Below are 15,086 nucleotides of genomic sequence, written 5' to 3'. Positions count from 1 at the left end.
ATATATATATATGATTTATTTTATTATAAAACACTATGTTCTTTTTTCACTTTAATTATGTGATAGTAAATCAACATTTTTGGGAGTTAATTCTTTTTAATTTTGTGTTGAATAAAATTGAGTAGAGAAATATAGTAAATCAACAATTGTGAGAGTTAATTCTTATTAATTTTTTGTTGAATAAAATTGAGTAGAGAAATTTCGTTCTTATATTAAAGTGTGAGTTAAATATTGTGTTTTAGTTAAAAATAAAAATGAAAATAATTAATTAAAAATAAAAGATGACACATGTCATCAATAGAGAGCGCCAAATGTCGTAACGTGGTGAAAAGTTAGAAAAAACCTTGTTATATTATATAAAATATATATAAAAGAATTTTCGTTATGTCGATAATATCAGAAAAAATGAATTTTTTTTTTTTTTTGTGCAACTTTTTAGAAAAATTGAATCCAAGACGTAACAAATATACGAAAGAAAATATATAACTTTTCATAAAAATATATAACTAGTCACAAATTTTTTTTTCTTAAGATAGATTGAAGCATAGATGTATCCACATGTTTTGACCAAAAAAAAAAAAAAAAGATGTATACACATATTTGGTCAAAAAAAAGAAAAGACAGATGTGTACATGTACACATGATTTGTATTGTGTGGATTAGTTGAAGAAATTGAGAAAAACTAAGACCAACAACAACTCCACTGCTTTGTTTCTTACGCATGATACTATCGCTTATGATTTTCAGATAACACTATATTGGTTTTGGAAATTAAAACGTAATACTTCTTTGTTAAGGATCTTGAACTTAGCTCAACTCCATAAGCACTACGATTATTCATTTCAATTTCTATCGACTCTTGATTATAGTTCCCTCCATTTTTATCACAAAAAAAAAATCTGAAACACAATACAACTTACCTTAATTTTTTAGAAGGTGTAGAAAAAGCTTTGGATATTGTGTAGAGATACAGAAAATATAGGGCTAAAAACTGAATATTCAGGAAATTTCAGGTATTGGTTTCAAAAATTGGCGCTCTATAATACAAAAATAAATACGTCCTCAAAGCAAAAGAGATTGTAAGATAAAACAAGCGATTGGATTGGTCGTTAACACTAAATATTTTTTGTTTATTTTCAGTTGATTAATAAGCAAAAATTACATAAGCAAAGTGGAGCCAAACTCCAACAAAAAAAAAAAAACTGGAAATTAAGAAAATGGAAACTGCTTCCCTGCAGCTAAGGAAGAGTAGTTCCTTATTGAATAATTACTCATAATAAACCAAAGTGAAGTTAGAAAGATTTGGCATTGGTTTCCTAACAGACCTTCTCACTTCCACTTCAACATCTGGTTCAGCCTTGATGGCTATGAACCCATCATGAGGTTCCATTATCGGGTGTCTGTACATCATCTGGTCCAGCCTTGATGCCAACGCTAACATTTTCATCTATGTCCTTTAGTTTCGCCGCCATTGCAATTTTATCAAAATCTCCATCATTCACTTCTAGTTGAACATCATCTTTGTTGACCTCTACCGAAGTAACCCCTAAACAACAAACATATATATACATTGAAGTAAATTCTAAAATGTTCTAATCCTAGTATATGTATTATTGATTTATTTGGTTTTCGTATAACCATATGGATTTGTGCTGGTGTACCTGGAAACTCCCATATAACTTCCATAGCATCCCGTATGAGGCGCACATTCAAAGCTTTAAAAGGAAACTACAAATATAGCAATTCATGAAATAAGTAATAACTTTAATATATGTTCATTTAGTAGAATATAATGAGGCATTAGAATTTAATTTCTTAAAAATAATTAATAGTCTGAAAATTATGGAAAAGTAAACCTTCAATTTTGGTGGGATAAGAAAACTGTGTTCGTGTTCCGGTACCGGAATGATTATGTCAACAGAATTATCAATCTCTTGTAGTTTGATCCTCATTTCAATCTTATCAAATATTCCCTTCACCTTTACTATACCTAACTCCTCGACGTCTACCATAATAACTCCTAATAATTAACAATAAATCAGAAAAATATTATGAATTGCTTCATCCCTACTAATTTAGAAAATAATTTATAAAACATGACATGTTTTCATTAAAAATTTAAAAAGAATAACCATTAGTCTTTAAAAAATATTTTAATACATTTCACAATGAGTAAAAACTTCATTCCAAAATTCCTTCCACCAAATTCTTTCTTATTAGTTTAATATCATAAACTTCAAATTAAAAACAACATCTCTTGATCTTATTGTAATTAAATATCATTGTCTATATAAATAAAGATAGTTAATTAATCGATCCTACCTACAATTTATGCATAAATTATTATAAAAAAATTAATAACATTTCTCTACGTTTGTACCTACCTAGTATTGTATAAATATTATTTCAAGGTTTAATAAGATTTAGTTGGTTTCGTTAATATTACAATCATAAACATATAGATTACTACTGTTCAGTGTACCTGAAAACATCCAGACAACTCTCATAGCTTCCCGTTTGATGTTTTGATCAGAAACATCCATCTTGAATTTAACTGTCTCCCCCTGCAAGAATTAGCATTTCATTGTATTATTGTTTACAAGCAATAACTCGATCTATCTGATATATGCATACGTACATATATATGTTAATTTGTATATGTTTCTCTAGATATACAGTAGATATATAACATATATAAAGCCTTTGAATTTTTATTGCTTAAAACATATTCTTAAGAATTAAAAGGAAAAAAAAACGAACCTGCATCTTTTAGAATGTTAAAAAAAATGGAGAGTGAAGAAGAGATAAACGCAGAGGTATATGATTTGCAACCTCGCAGCTTGTACGTCAATAACCCTTTGCCTCCTCGTATTTATATATGAATCATATTTTATCTATAAAATAGTGAATGATAAGGTTCAGCCACTAGTAGATCTATAGTCAATTTTGTACATCAAGACCAATACGAAAATAAATAAAAAACAAATAGATTGGTACAACCAAATACAAGTTGAGTAGTTTATTGACTTTAGATGATGAGAACTTAAAAGGATATACCGTTTTATTACAATATCTTTTTGTCGTTATCTCTCGATAATATTAGAAAAACTAAACTCAATAGTCAAATACGTAAAAGATATACGAATCACAATTTCTTAGAAGCTATGAAATGAAATATATATATTTGGTGCTAGTTGAAGAAATAGTTGAACCCATTCATACTAGTTGACTCCTAGCTAGTACACTTTGGGGGAGGAATACGTTGACGACTCAATGATTGGGTCAACTACTTACAACTTAATGGGCGTGTGTTATTACAAATCAATTTCTTAATCAATTTTAGTCTTAATTTATTTGATTTATTAATTTCACAAAATATTTATCTCAATAAATAAGTATAGTCTTACCGATAAAAAAAAAAGATATCTCAATAACACACAATTTAGATGATTCAAATCTTATGGTTAATAAGAACACAATATAATTGCAATATGTAAAAGTTAAACATCAGAAACGATAAAGGACAACACACACACACACACACTTTATTTTAGAAGATGAGACGAAATTCTAGTCCCAAAACATGGTATACTAGTTCCATTGAGCAAAGTTACATCATTGCGTTGTAGATTGAGATTACTTTCATGTTGAATATTTGTTCCGCGTGGTTCCATTCGATTTTGAGGTAGTCGTCACCTGACTGTTTGGTATTTTGGATTGAAAGGGATTCATAGTGGTTAAGCTCGTAGCTAGTGATGAGATTCCCCAAGAACTTTGTGTTTCTCCTTCTACATCATATGGGTTGAACACAAATATTATAAGGTTAGCATAAACAAAAAGAGCATAAAACTTAAATATGCCAATATGTGATAACCACAACAAATATTGAGACAAAACTTTGTTTTAGAAGATCTTGATATGGCATTCTAGTCCAGATACATACCGTAGTATAGTCTCAAACCATTAAAATAAATCTGATGAACTATAGAGAAAGTATGTTTATACAAACACCTAGCTAGGTTCTGTGTTTGTACCTTTTATTGTTGTACTCGAATTTGAGGTACCGGCAGTGGCAGACTGTGGTTTAGGTATTTCAAGGACGCATTTTTCCTTTTGAGGTCGCCGCGGCTCCCGGCCAATGTTCACTGCATGGTGCAAGGGCTTATTCGCGTTTGGATTGTACACAAAGTCACGTACACGATCAAGTATTGGCCGCTGATATGGTTTAATATGATCATGGTCAAAACTTCTTCCACGACCACGTGCATACATAGGCTCAGATGGAGGTGGAGGCGGAGGCGGTGGCACACGCAGAGATGCAAGGGAAGGCAAACGGATAGATGATAGAGCATTGCTGATCTTAGAAATTGTACTTTGTCCATGTGAGGTTCCAAAATTGGGTGCCGGTACATCTGGTCCAGCCTTGATGCTAACGCTAACATTTTCATCTATGCCCTTTAGTTTCGCCGCCATTGCAATTTTATTAAAGTCTCCTCCATTTACCTCTACTTGGTCATCTCCCTTGACCTCTACGGAAGTAACACCTAACAACAAACATACATTTAATGCCTTACTTCTTCTCTAGCTTAAACCGCTTAAAATTATGTAAACATAAATATATTACTATCATTGATTTATTTGGTTTGACATAACCATATATGGATTTGTGATAGTGTGTACCTGAAAACTCCCATATAACTTCCATAACATCCGGTATGATGTGGAAATTAAGAACTTTAAACTTGAATACAAGTATCTCCTGCAAAAATAGCATTCATATAAGTAGTAATCAATAAATCTATCAATATATAATCTATAATTCCTAGGGTAGATACTAGATAATAATGAGGCATTATAATTTTGATTTCTTAGAAATAATATGATTACCTGCATTGTTGGAGTGGTGAGATAACTGTAGGCTGTACTTAAACCGGGAATACGACTTTGCCCCGGTTTTCCCATTGGATTGATTATGTCAACAGAACTATCAATCTTTTGTAGTTTTCTCCCCATTTCCATCTTATCAAATCTTCCCTTCACCTTCACTTTACCTTTCTCATTGATGTCTGCGAAAGTAACTCCTAATAACAACAAATATTATTGCTTCAATATTTCAAGCTTAACTAAGATTAAACTACTTATTTGGTTTCATTAATACTATACAACCATAGATTTGTGTTGGTGTGTGTGTGTACCTGAATCCATCCAGACAACTCTCATAGCTTCCCTTTTGATGCTTTCATCAGAAACATCCATCTTGAATTCAACTGTCTCCCCCTGCAAGAATTAGCATTTCATTGTAGAAGCAAATATATTACTCTATCAGATATATACATACATACAAATATTTCTGTCTAGACAATATTAAACCTTTAATTGCTTAAAACTATACTTAAGAATTGAAAAAAAAACAAAAAAAAAAACCAACCTCCATTTTTTAGAATGTTAAAATGATTGGAGAGTGAAGAAGAGATAAACGCAAAGGAGTGCTATTTGCAACCTCGCAGCTTGTACGATGATAGTAACTCATGGCTTCCTCGTATATTTATACAATAATATTTTGTTAGTTTCAACTAGTGGGAACTACAAGGAAAATTACAAGTCAGTTTTGTTGATCAAGACCAATATTACAAACAATTTTAGTCTTTCTATATAATACATGGTAGAATAAAAACAAGTTAAGTTTAGTTTAGTCTTTCTAAATAATAATAGATGCTTTTAGAAGCTGGTCTGGTCTCTTACTTTAGTGTGGCTTCAACTAACACCGAGTTATACAATAATTTTGTTGTCGTTATCTCGATAATATAAAACTCAAGACCTAAAGTATATACGAAAGAACCATCACAATTTCATAGAAGCTAGGAAATGAAATATAATTGATAATTTTGTTTTAAATGAAGAAATATTAAAACATAGATATATATGTTTTGTATATTGTGGATTACTTGAAGAAATTTTCTTTTAGGAAGGTGGAATAGGATTTCTAAGAAAAATAAAACAGCATAAAGGTACATTAAAGAAGAGTAATTAGGATGTTCTATAAATCGATTCTGATAAAATGCACTCGTATATATTTTTGCGCAAATACTTGTGTTACTCAATGAATATATGTATATAGATCGTATGGACAAAAGGATTGAGAAAAACTAAAAAGTCCCAAAATCTTAGTTCAGTTTCTCCCGACCAAAGATTTGGGAGACAACACTTCACTGTCTTGTTTCTCACCCGTATGAAACTATGTATATCGCTTATTCTGTCTTTTCAGGTAACTTTGTATTCTTTTTGTAGAGAACGTAATGAGACTGAGCGTCTGTGAACAAAACGAAAATATCAAAGTTAATTGTTATTTAGGGTTTTTTTCGTTTGTTTTGTTCTCCTAACTTTTAAATTTAAATTTTAATATATACATGATCTTTCTTAGTATATTATTAAAAGTTTTATTAGCTTTACAATCAAAGCCAATATATTAGACTTCATTTCTCACTGAATTTAACTTTGGTTTTGACATGTAAAATAAGCTATCTTATAATATTTATTACAACAAATTCAATTATTTCAATCTCCGGTCACTCCAATGACAGATTTTATCGACAAAGGCACCGGGAAAATGGTCGAAAGCATCTTTTTGTCCTTGTCCAAATTGAAGTTTTAACAGGCACATAAATCCTACGCACAGGAGCAGGAGCAGGAGCAGGAGCAGGAGCAGGCGTAGGCGCAGGAGCAGGCTTAGGCACACTCGCATGAACAGGTATATGCGTAGGCGGCATATCGAAAGATAATCTATTGTTGATCTTTGTCCCACCAACTTGTACTTCTGGTCCAGCCTTGATGATAACGCTAACGAATTCATCTATGTCCTTTACTTTCGTCGACATTGCGATTTTATTAAATTCTCCTCCCTTCACCTCTAGTTGATCATCTCCCTTGACCTCTACCGAAGTGATTCCTAACAAAAACAACAAGAGCAATAAGTAATACTTGTTTTTAAAAGACTAAAAAGACCAAAATTATGTAAAAAGATTGGTTTAGTAATAACCATAGCTTTTTGTGGTTGTGTACCTGAAAACTCCCAGATAACTTTCATAGCATCACGTTTCTTGATATCATCAAGAACCTTAAACTTGAATAAAAGTATCTCCTGAAAAATATGAATTCGTCATGTAAATAATAGTCTTAATATATCTATCTATACGGAATCATATAGTAGATGATATTGAACCTTAAAACTTTTTAACTTCAAATTTATGAAAAATGAACCTGAATTTTTGGAGTAGTAAGATAACTGTAGACTGTACTTAAACCCGGAATGCGACTTTGCCCCGGTTTACCCATTTGATTGATTATGTCAACAGATTTATCAATCTCTTGTAGTTTGCTCCCCATTTCAATCTTATCAAATATCCCCTTCACCTTTAGTATACCTTTTTCCTTGATGTCTACGAAAGTAACTCCTAGCAACAAAACAAATATATTTTAAAGGTTAAATGGATTGGATTACGATTTATTTGGTTTCATTGATACTACAACACCATAGATGATTTTGTGTTCGGTGTGTACCTGAAAACATCCAGACAACTCTCATAGCTTCCTGTTTGATGCTTTCATCAGAAACATCCATCTTGAACTCAACTGTCTCCTGTAAATTTAGCAGTTCGTTTGTATATGTAAGCAATAACTATATTAGAATTCCTACCGTAGTTAATAAATTAAACCATTCAAATTTGATTGTTCAAAACTAATCTGAAAGTTTGGAAAAGACGAAAAAAAAAAAAAACAACGAACCATAATTTTTGGGATGTTAAAAGGATTGGAGAGTGAAAGGAATATGATTGTAAAACCTCGCAGCTTGCACAGTAGTAACCTTTGCTTCCCCTGTTTATTTATATATACAATGTTTTTATTGTAACTAGTGAATATAGTAATGATTAGTTAGGTCCAACCATAGGAACTATGAAACAAAATATAGTCAAGTTATTACATCAAGACCAATATATATACAAACAGTTTTGAGTCTTTCTATATAATAAGATGATGGAATAAAAACAAGTTGAATCTAGTTAAGTCTTTCTAAATGAATGTTATTATAAAAAAGGTGATCTAGTGGCTTCAACTAATACCGTGTTATATAGCTTCTTTATTTTTTTTTCGTTAACTCTATAATATAAGAATCTTTTTCTTAGCTTCCAAGTTCCAAAATTTCAATTTCTTCGAAGCTAGGAAGAAAAGGAGAGAGAAAAATTAAGTGAAATTTAACTAGTTTGACACAAATTTGGCCAAAAATAACTGAATTAACCCTCTGTTTTTGGTCATTACTAGAATGACACAATATTTATGTAAAAAGTCCAAAAAACCTAAATCTAAAAAATAGCAATTAATAGAAAAGTCTGTCACACATATATTAAGTCTGTCATAATAAAATGAACAAATTTATAATATTTTTCTATATTATAATTTTTTTTTCAAAAATTAAAATTACGTAAAACATTCAAAAATACATAATATAGAAATAATCAAAACATAAAGTTTATTTTTATATTATTTTTTTCTATTAAATTTATGAACGAAAAAATTAATGCCTAATTCCTTTGTTTATTAAGTGAATCTTTAATACATTTAGAAGATTTTAAATATTCATTCTTGGAGCTCATCAATCCCATATTGGTCTTCACACATATAATGTTCGGTCCACCAGCAAACAATTATGGTCTTCGGACATGGACTCTTTCGTTTACTAACACTAAAAAAAAAAGGAGAGAAATTTTTCGAATATATTAAACTTATGCAAGAGGATTAATCAATTTTTATTGCATATGGCAGAAATAAAGAAAATCTATTAAAAAGAAGCACTTGTGATATACTAATACGAAGACTCAATGATGAGTTCAATTTGTTAGATGATTGACGATATACTATAAACTAATTCGATGTGGTTATCTTGGAACGAAGTTGAATGATAAAAACAATATGTTTATCAAAGATTGACTAACTTTTTCAACACTTTGGATATCTTCGAAACATGCCTTTTTGAAAAGGGGTTCTTACACTTGCAAAACATCCAGATACTTTTCTTAACCTAATAAAACTTATACTTACAATTTTTTTCAACATGTAACAATATTTGCAACGAATATCAATTAGTATTCATAAAAATAACAATCACAATTCCATCCTAAATTTCTTAATTAACTAGTACTAATACGTTGAAGATTTAATGACACATGTGGAACGGAAATGTAATTTTAATTAGTAGAAACGTTTAGCACTTGGGGTTGGCCATGATTTGAGAATCTAAATTGCTTATGATCAGAAGTGATCAATGAGACTCTATCACTTAACTAACTTATAATTTGTTTTTGTTGTTGTCAATATTCGATGGCCAAAACTTATGGTTATTGTAGAATACCAATATGAATGATTACAAAATGATGTTATTACAACATGATTATTACAAAATGATGGACAAACCATTTTGTTTCAGAAAATGAGACGAAATATCAGTAGAATACAGTAGTAGTCCATCATGGTCATCAAACCCGATCACAACTTCAAATCAATTTACTTAAAGAAACCCAAATTCCAACCGCGGTAAGATGGTGCTTTCTTCAGTTTCGGTTCAGGCTTTTTAACCACTTTCGGTTCAGGCTTTTTAACCACTTTCTGAATTTTAACCGGTTCTCCATCCGGAACCGCGATATGTCAACATATTCGTATACCTTCCTCAGTTTCTTCGTCATTTCAAACTTATCAAACTCTCCGGTCACCTTTAGTTTACCTTTTTCCTTCACGTCTATCAAAGTAACGCCTAAAAACAACAAACACTATTGCTTAGCTAGCCTTAAAATAGATTATAAAAATCACTTATATTTGTATATAAACCAGATTTGATCTTGCCATCATAGCTTAATATCTATAAACACATTGATTTGTACATATTGATATACCTGGGAAGTCACATACAACTTTCATAGCTCTCCGTCTGATTCTTTCCTCAAAAACTTCCAACTTGAATACAACTTTCTCCTGCAAAGATTTTAAAATTTCAAGCTCCTTGTATATATGGATATTTTCTTAAAAACTATTTTGGAAATTTCAAGAACAAATAGAGAAAAGGCGTACCGGCATTTTCGGATAACTTATTAGACGACTTTGATGATTGAAGAGAGATTATGTATATGAATATGAAATCAATTCCTCTTAGCTTGATCAGAAACTTTTGCTTCTCTGTGTATATATATATACACGTATGATATGTTTTGTCTTGAGCTCGGGAATATTGAAACGAGTAAGTCAAGGAATCGAAGGTAGAAACTTATAATAGTTAATTTGGTACGCTTAACTCAAGATCAATAAAATAATTTTGAGTCTCTTTTATATAATAGAGTGTTAGAATGGGTGGCTGCTTGAACCAGTTTCATATATTTTAGTATTGCATAGTTGCATGCGTTAGCCTATATATCATGAATTAAAACCGAACTATTGGAAGTTTTCATTTACATAACAGATAAGGTAGAAGTTTTCAATGCCATAATCATTATCATAAACAATACTGTATGAAGAACGTAGCACACTAGCACTACCACCATGCACCAACAATCTTGTGAAGATGTTTTTGTGACTCATTTTTTGTTTGTTTGTTGAGGTTAAGTAAGATGTTATATATGCAATAGAAACCAATCTTAAACCATCATCACTTGAAAAAACAACACACTAAAAGCCAACTTGGACATACAATTTGATGTTTCATAATGGGCTATAATGCCCATTTGCCCATTAGTTTAAAGGCTCGACAATTACATAAAATTTGGGTAATTTATTAGACAAACCAAGGTTGTATTAGGCTATTTAGTAGCAATCAATTTATAGTTCTTCTTTTGGTTGAATTCTACTCTTTTTTTTTAAGATCCTTTTTTGGTATAAACGGATACAAAACATAAATGGAAAAAAACTTTATAATAAAGTTTCAAATACGTGGCACGTTATATTAGGTCACAAGGCTAATTTGCCGACCTTCACAAGAGTTCCATCGAGAAAACACAAATGCGCATATACACACATAAAACTATAGCTTATAATATATAATATATAGTCTATATATATATATATATCTCTTAAATAAATCTCTGCTGCAGTCTTCTTCTCTCATAAGCCACATTTTTCATCTCATCTCTCTACGCTACGGCACAGCGTTAAAACCAAACAGAGCAACAACAACAAAAAAAAAAAAAAAGAGCAAATCCCCAAAAAATTCTCCTGAGATTTTTGTATTTCATGGTCTCTAGAAATCCGAATCCTTCTGACGGATATTTCTTGGATCCGACAGGTATGACTGTTCCGGGTCTTGGACCTTCTTTTACGGCAGCCGTTTCTTCTTCTTCTTCGCCAACGACTTCTTCTACCGCCGTGGCTGTGGCTGATGCGACGGCGACTGTTTCTTCTTCTTCTGAGGATTTGAGTAAGAAGATTAGGAAGCCTTATACTATTACTAAGTCTAGAGAGAGCTGGACTGAGCCTGAGCATGATAAATTCCTCGAAGCTCTTCAATTGTGAGTTTTTTTTTTTCTAAAATCATTTTTTGAGTTTGCCATTTCTCTATTAATGGCTTAAATCTCCTAACCATTTTGGAGGTTTGATTCGATTAGCTTCAATTTTGGTTAATTAGGGTTTGTGGTGGACTTTTTTGAATCCTCTGAACATTCGTTGAGTTTCAAATTGGGATTATGGTAAATTTTTCATGTGAGTTTTTTCTGAATGTACTGTGCTGAGTAGTGGAATTAGATTTTTCTTGGGACTTGGAATTGGAACTAAGAGTTGGATTAAGGCAGATGGATTTGTCTATGTATTCACATTTTATTGGATGATTAAGAATTTGTTAAGCATTGAGCTGAAATGTCCTAAACTGTGTATGATCGTTGATAGTGATCTACGAAACAGGCGAGAATTTCTTGTAACAATAGTATGTAATGCTTAATTGCTCACTCCCCTGTGAATTGTAATGCGTATAGTCTTAGAGGAGGATTAGACGCATCATATATTAAGGTTGTTTGGTGGTTGATTTAATAACTCTTGTGCTTGTGTTTTATCATTGTAGGTTTGATAGAGACTGGAAGAAGATTGAAGCCTTTATTGGTTCAAAGACAGTGATTCAGGTAACAAAGAAGAAATATCCTCGGATTTACTTTGCTTTTCGCCTACTCTAGTTGTTTGATTCGGTCATCTTTCTTTTGGGCCCTCAGTGTTACTTTGGATTGAGGTTGTTTCTTCTCATTTGAGATCTCCACAAAGTGTTCTTTTGAAACAACTTTATTGTCTCTGAACTGTTAGGAGTAATAGCATCACATGCTTTTGTCGTTGGTCACCATGAGATTTAATGAAATGTTATCCATTAGGTATTTTCGCATTAGAAACCTGAGCTTGCTGAGCTCTATTATGGCTACTTATATGAATTCCTTTAATACCGCAGATACGAAGTCATGCTCAGAAGTATTTTCTTAAGGTACAAAAGAGTGGGACGGGTGAACATCTCCCTCCTCCTCGACCTAAAAGGAAAGCTGCTCATCCATATCCTCAGAAAGCCCACAAGAATGGTACTTAATAACTACTGTAAAGAAACTTTGAAGTTGTAATTTTGTTTACTTGTTGAAAAACTATATTGATGCATTTTTTTTATGGCAATGTGCAGTGCAACTTCAAGTACCAGGGTCATTCAAGTCAACATCTGAACCAAATGACCCAAGTTTTATGTTTAGACCCGAGTCTTCTTCAATGCTGATGACTTCTCCAACCACTGCTGCTGCGGCTCCATGGACAAATAATGCGCAAACAATTAGCTTCACGCCCCTCGCAAAAGGTTCTTTTCTCCCTTACAAGCATTATGCAATTACTATCATTCTAATATAATCTCTTTTTGAAGTTTTACTAAATGACACATATTGTTCTCCTATATTCTGATGGAAGCAGCAGGAACAGGAGCGAATAACAACTCTTCTAGTAGTTCTGAAAATACTCCAAGACCACGATCCAACAGGGACACAAGTGACCAGGGAAATGCTGGCCATTCATTAAGAGGTAATTGTCACCTGTTTTTGTCTTTTTGTTTGAACCACATTTGCCATTTTTACTAAACAGTTCCTTCTTCTTTGTTTCAGTTTTACCGGACTTTGCCCAAGTATACAGCTTTATTGGTAGTGTTTTTGACCCATATGCAAGTAACCATCTGCAAAAACTGAAGAAGATGGACCCCATAGATGTGGAGACAGTACGATTCTTGTCTTTTCAGTTTTACGTTAATATTAATTGAAACCATGTCGGTCCAATGGAACAAATGGTTAAACTAATCATTTGTTTTTCTTTTGCTTGCTCCCACCAAGCAGGTGCTACTGTTGATGAGAAATCTATCCATCAACTTGTCTAGCCCTGATTTTGAGGATCATGTAAGTATCTTTCTTTCACAAACTCCAAAGGCACTTATTGTAACTCTAGATCCTCCTAATCCAGAACTTAACCTCAAAACTTTTGTTGATTTGGAAACAACAGAGACGGCTTCTTTCGTCTTATGATATCAGCTCTGAGAGAGCAACTGGTGGAGTGAATAAAACCTTAAACAAAGACCCACCTGAAATCTCTACTTGAAGTTTAAACATAGAAAAAGGAGAATTATCAAGTGTCCAAGGGTGAGCCAAAAACCAGATGGCTATAATGGAATACAGATTCTGTTGTGAGTCTTTTGTTTGTAGTTTTGTTGTACATATGAAGAAGATGAAGCTGAGATCGTCGAGCGGGTTTAGTTTCTTTTTTTTGTTCTTGTTATAAATATATACGTGTTTTGAATTAAAGGATGGTGTATGTACAGTTGTATTATCATAAGTTATATACCAACCACTATGTCTTCTCTCAATTTTATTTGCGCTTTTGTTTACTCAAAAGCATGTTTCAGTCTCTTTTGCATGTGACCATTTGCCAAACAATATGGATGAACACAAATTTTGCCAATGTACACTTAATTTTTCTCTTCATTCTGTCTTCTGAGATATTTCCAAAATTTAGACATACATCGACCAAGAAAACGAATACTAATAAGAAAATATGTATCCAATCTAAGGAACATCTTTTTGAACAAAAGGATTATAAGAATGTTAATATAGTTTATATATATATATATATATATTTTACTTGCACTCAAGTCCAAACTTTTCGACAAAATACCTAAACATAAATAGACACCATTTTATCATTACTTTTTTTATCTTACAGAAAAGAATTTCATTATTTTATTATTTTATTATTAACACCATTATTTATTTTATTTTATTTTATTCTACCCCGTTATATTGTAGAACCCATTCTGGAAGAAAATAATTACTTTCGGGTCCCGGATTATCAATTATTTCGACAGATTTAAGGATCTTCTTCAATTTGTTCAGTAGTGTTTCTTCATCAATATTGTCTCCCTTCACAGCAAACATGTTTCGCGCACGAAGATTACTTGACCTATCGACGCCTAACAATAAAAAGATGACAACCATTCAAAATTTGTAAGATTAAATAATTTATTTACAATCAATTTATGTTTTATCCACAACAATTTTGTTTAATTTCTTAGCAAAAAAAAATTTGGTTTAATTTAGTACAATATAATCGTTGGGTGAGTGTGTACGTATAGTAGGTGTACCTGGAAAACAAGAGACACATACGTATGCTTTCCCCCATTTTTTTTGGGAACAATCGGCATACTTGAATACAATCATCTTTGACTACAAACAAATGAAATAAAACTATAGCTTTAGTGAATTCATTAAATAATGGCTTACGAATGTTAGTTTTTGTTCAGTAGATTTACTAAGAAAAAAAAAGCAAACCATTTTTCGAAAAACTAGAAGATTTGGAAGTAGAACTTAGAAGAGAAGATTATGGAGAAGAATGTGATTACAAACTATGCTCATTAACCTATATATATCACTAAAAAGTGGATTTTTACTTTTTGGAATAATCCATCAAAGTGAAACACATGGTAATATAATTATTGAGCATCCAAAATATGTCATTAAGGTCCCAAAATCATAGCATTTCTTTGACAAAAAAGTAATATA

General features: G+C 31.7%; 5 protein-coding genes across 7 annotated transcripts; 1 reads left to right on the top strand and 4 right to left on the bottom strand.

Moving 5' to 3' along the window:
• Positions 1–1,102: 1,102 nt before the first annotated feature.
• On the bottom strand, positions 1,103–2,830 carry LOC17876778. The gene is made up of 5 exons (XM_006281167.2): positions 2,761–2,830; positions 2,483–2,564; positions 1,857–2,020; positions 1,662–1,728; positions 1,103–1,546 (listed from the first exon to the last, which is right to left on the bottom strand). The coding sequence occupies exons 1-5, from the start codon at positions 2,764–2,766 to the stop codon at positions 1,377–1,379; spliced, it is 489 nt and encodes a 162-aa protein (XP_006281229.1). The 5' UTR covers positions 2,767–2,830; the 3' UTR covers positions 1,103–1,376.
• Positions 2,831–4,011: 1,181 nt separating this feature from the next.
• On the bottom strand, positions 4,012–5,434 carry LOC111829012. Its single transcript, XM_023777623.1, has 5 exons — positions 5,429–5,434; positions 5,196–5,277; positions 4,888–5,081; positions 4,681–4,759; positions 4,012–4,544 (listed from the first exon to the last, which is right to left on the bottom strand). The coding sequence occupies exons 1-5, from the start codon at positions 5,432–5,434 to the stop codon at positions 4,012–4,014; spliced, it is 894 nt and encodes a 297-aa protein (XP_023633391.1).
• A 1,150-nt stretch (positions 5,435–6,584) lies between these two features.
• LOC17876148 lies at positions 6,585–7,633 on the bottom strand. The gene is made up of 4 exons (XM_023777622.1): positions 7,558–7,633; positions 7,258–7,451; positions 7,060–7,138; positions 6,585–6,946 (listed from the first exon to the last, which is right to left on the bottom strand). The coding sequence occupies exons 1-4, from the start codon at positions 7,616–7,618 to the stop codon at positions 6,585–6,587; spliced, it is 696 nt and encodes a 231-aa protein (XP_023633390.1). The 5' UTR covers positions 7,619–7,633.
• Positions 7,634–9,455: 1,822 nt separating this feature from the next.
• LOC17876540 (heavy metal-associated isoprenylated plant protein 10) lies at positions 9,456–10,122 on the bottom strand. The gene is given in 4 exon segments (XM_023777621.1): positions 9,456–9,695; positions 9,698–9,802; positions 9,942–10,020; positions 10,117–10,122. Coding segments are annotated over 4 exon segments (330 nt in total). The 3' UTR covers positions 9,456–9,555.
• A 1,009-nt stretch (positions 10,123–11,131) lies between these two features.
• Positions 11,132–13,894, top strand: LOC17875029 (protein REVEILLE 6). Of its 3 annotated transcripts, none has more exons than XM_023783876.1 (8): positions 11,132–11,543; positions 12,089–12,146; positions 12,461–12,584; positions 12,680–12,847; positions 12,961–13,065; positions 13,146–13,255; positions 13,371–13,430; positions 13,534–13,894. In XM_023783876.1, exons 1-8 carry the CDS (start codon positions 11,269–11,271, stop codon positions 13,627–13,629), a joined length of 996 nt encoding a protein of 331 aa, XP_023639644.1. In that variant the 5' UTR covers positions 11,132–11,268; the 3' UTR covers positions 13,630–13,894. The 3 variants fall into 3 exon arrangements, with proteins under 3 accessions (XP_023639644.1, XP_023639638.1, XP_006280712.2); XM_023783870.1 differs by having other exon boundaries at positions 11,133–11,543; positions 12,955–13,065; XM_006280650.2 differs by having other exon boundaries at positions 11,134–11,543; positions 12,958–13,065.
• Positions 13,895–15,086: the final 1,192 nt, after the last annotated feature.

The sequence above is a fragment of the Capsella rubella genome, unplaced genomic scaffold, assembly GCF_000375325.1.
Source record: "Capsella rubella cultivar Monte Gargano unplaced genomic scaffold, Caprub1_0 scaffold_8, whole genome shotgun sequence".
NCBI lineage: Eukaryota > Viridiplantae > Streptophyta > Magnoliopsida > Brassicales > Brassicaceae > Capsella > Capsella rubella.
Note: the sequence above shows the minus strand (reverse complement) of the source record. Positions and strands in the feature narration are given on the sequence as shown.

Bases quoted from the DNA above. Each gene is read 5' to 3' on its own strand.
- LOC17876778 (XM_006281167.2), bottom strand. The intron at 2,021-2,482 runs GTACACTGAACA...GTTAATTATTAG, and splicing joins AGTTGTCTGGATGTTTTCAG to GAGTTATTATGGTAGACGTC. The intron at 1,547-1,661 runs GTACACCAGCAC...TTTGTTGTTTAG, and splicing joins AGTTATATGGGAGTTTCCAG to GGGTTACTTCGGTAGAGGTC.
- LOC111829012 (XM_023777623.1), bottom strand. The intron at 5,082-5,195 runs GTACACACACAC...TGTTGTTATTAG, and splicing joins AGTTGTCTGGATGGATTCAG to GAGTTACTTTCGCAGACATC. The intron at 4,545-4,680 runs GTACACACTATC...GTTTGTTGTTAG, and splicing joins AGTTATATGGGAGTTTTCAG to GTGTTACTTCCGTAGAGGTC.
- LOC17876148 (XM_023777622.1), bottom strand. From the start codon at position 7,618: ATGGATGTTTCTGATGAAAGCATCAAACAGGAAGCTATGAGAGTTGTC. The intron at 7,139-7,257 runs GTTCATTTTTCA...CATATTTTTCAG, and splicing joins TTACTACTCCAAAAATTCAG to GAGATACTTTTATTCAAGTT. The intron at 6,947-7,059 runs GTACACAACCAC...TGTTTTTGTTAG, and splicing joins AGTTATCTGGGAGTTTTCAG to GAATCACTTCGGTAGAGGTC.
- LOC17875029 (XM_023783870.1), top strand. From the start codon at position 11,269: ATGGTCTCTAGAAATCCGAATCCTTCTGACGGATATTTCTTGGATCCG. The intron at 12,147-12,460 runs GTAACAAAGAAG...TTAATACCGCAG, and splicing joins GTTCAAAGACAGTGATTCAG to ATACGAAGTCATGCTCAGAA. The intron at 12,848-12,954 runs GTTCTTTTCTCC...TTCTGATGGAAG, and splicing joins CTTCACGCCCCTCGCAAAAG to CAGCAGGAACAGGAGCGAAT.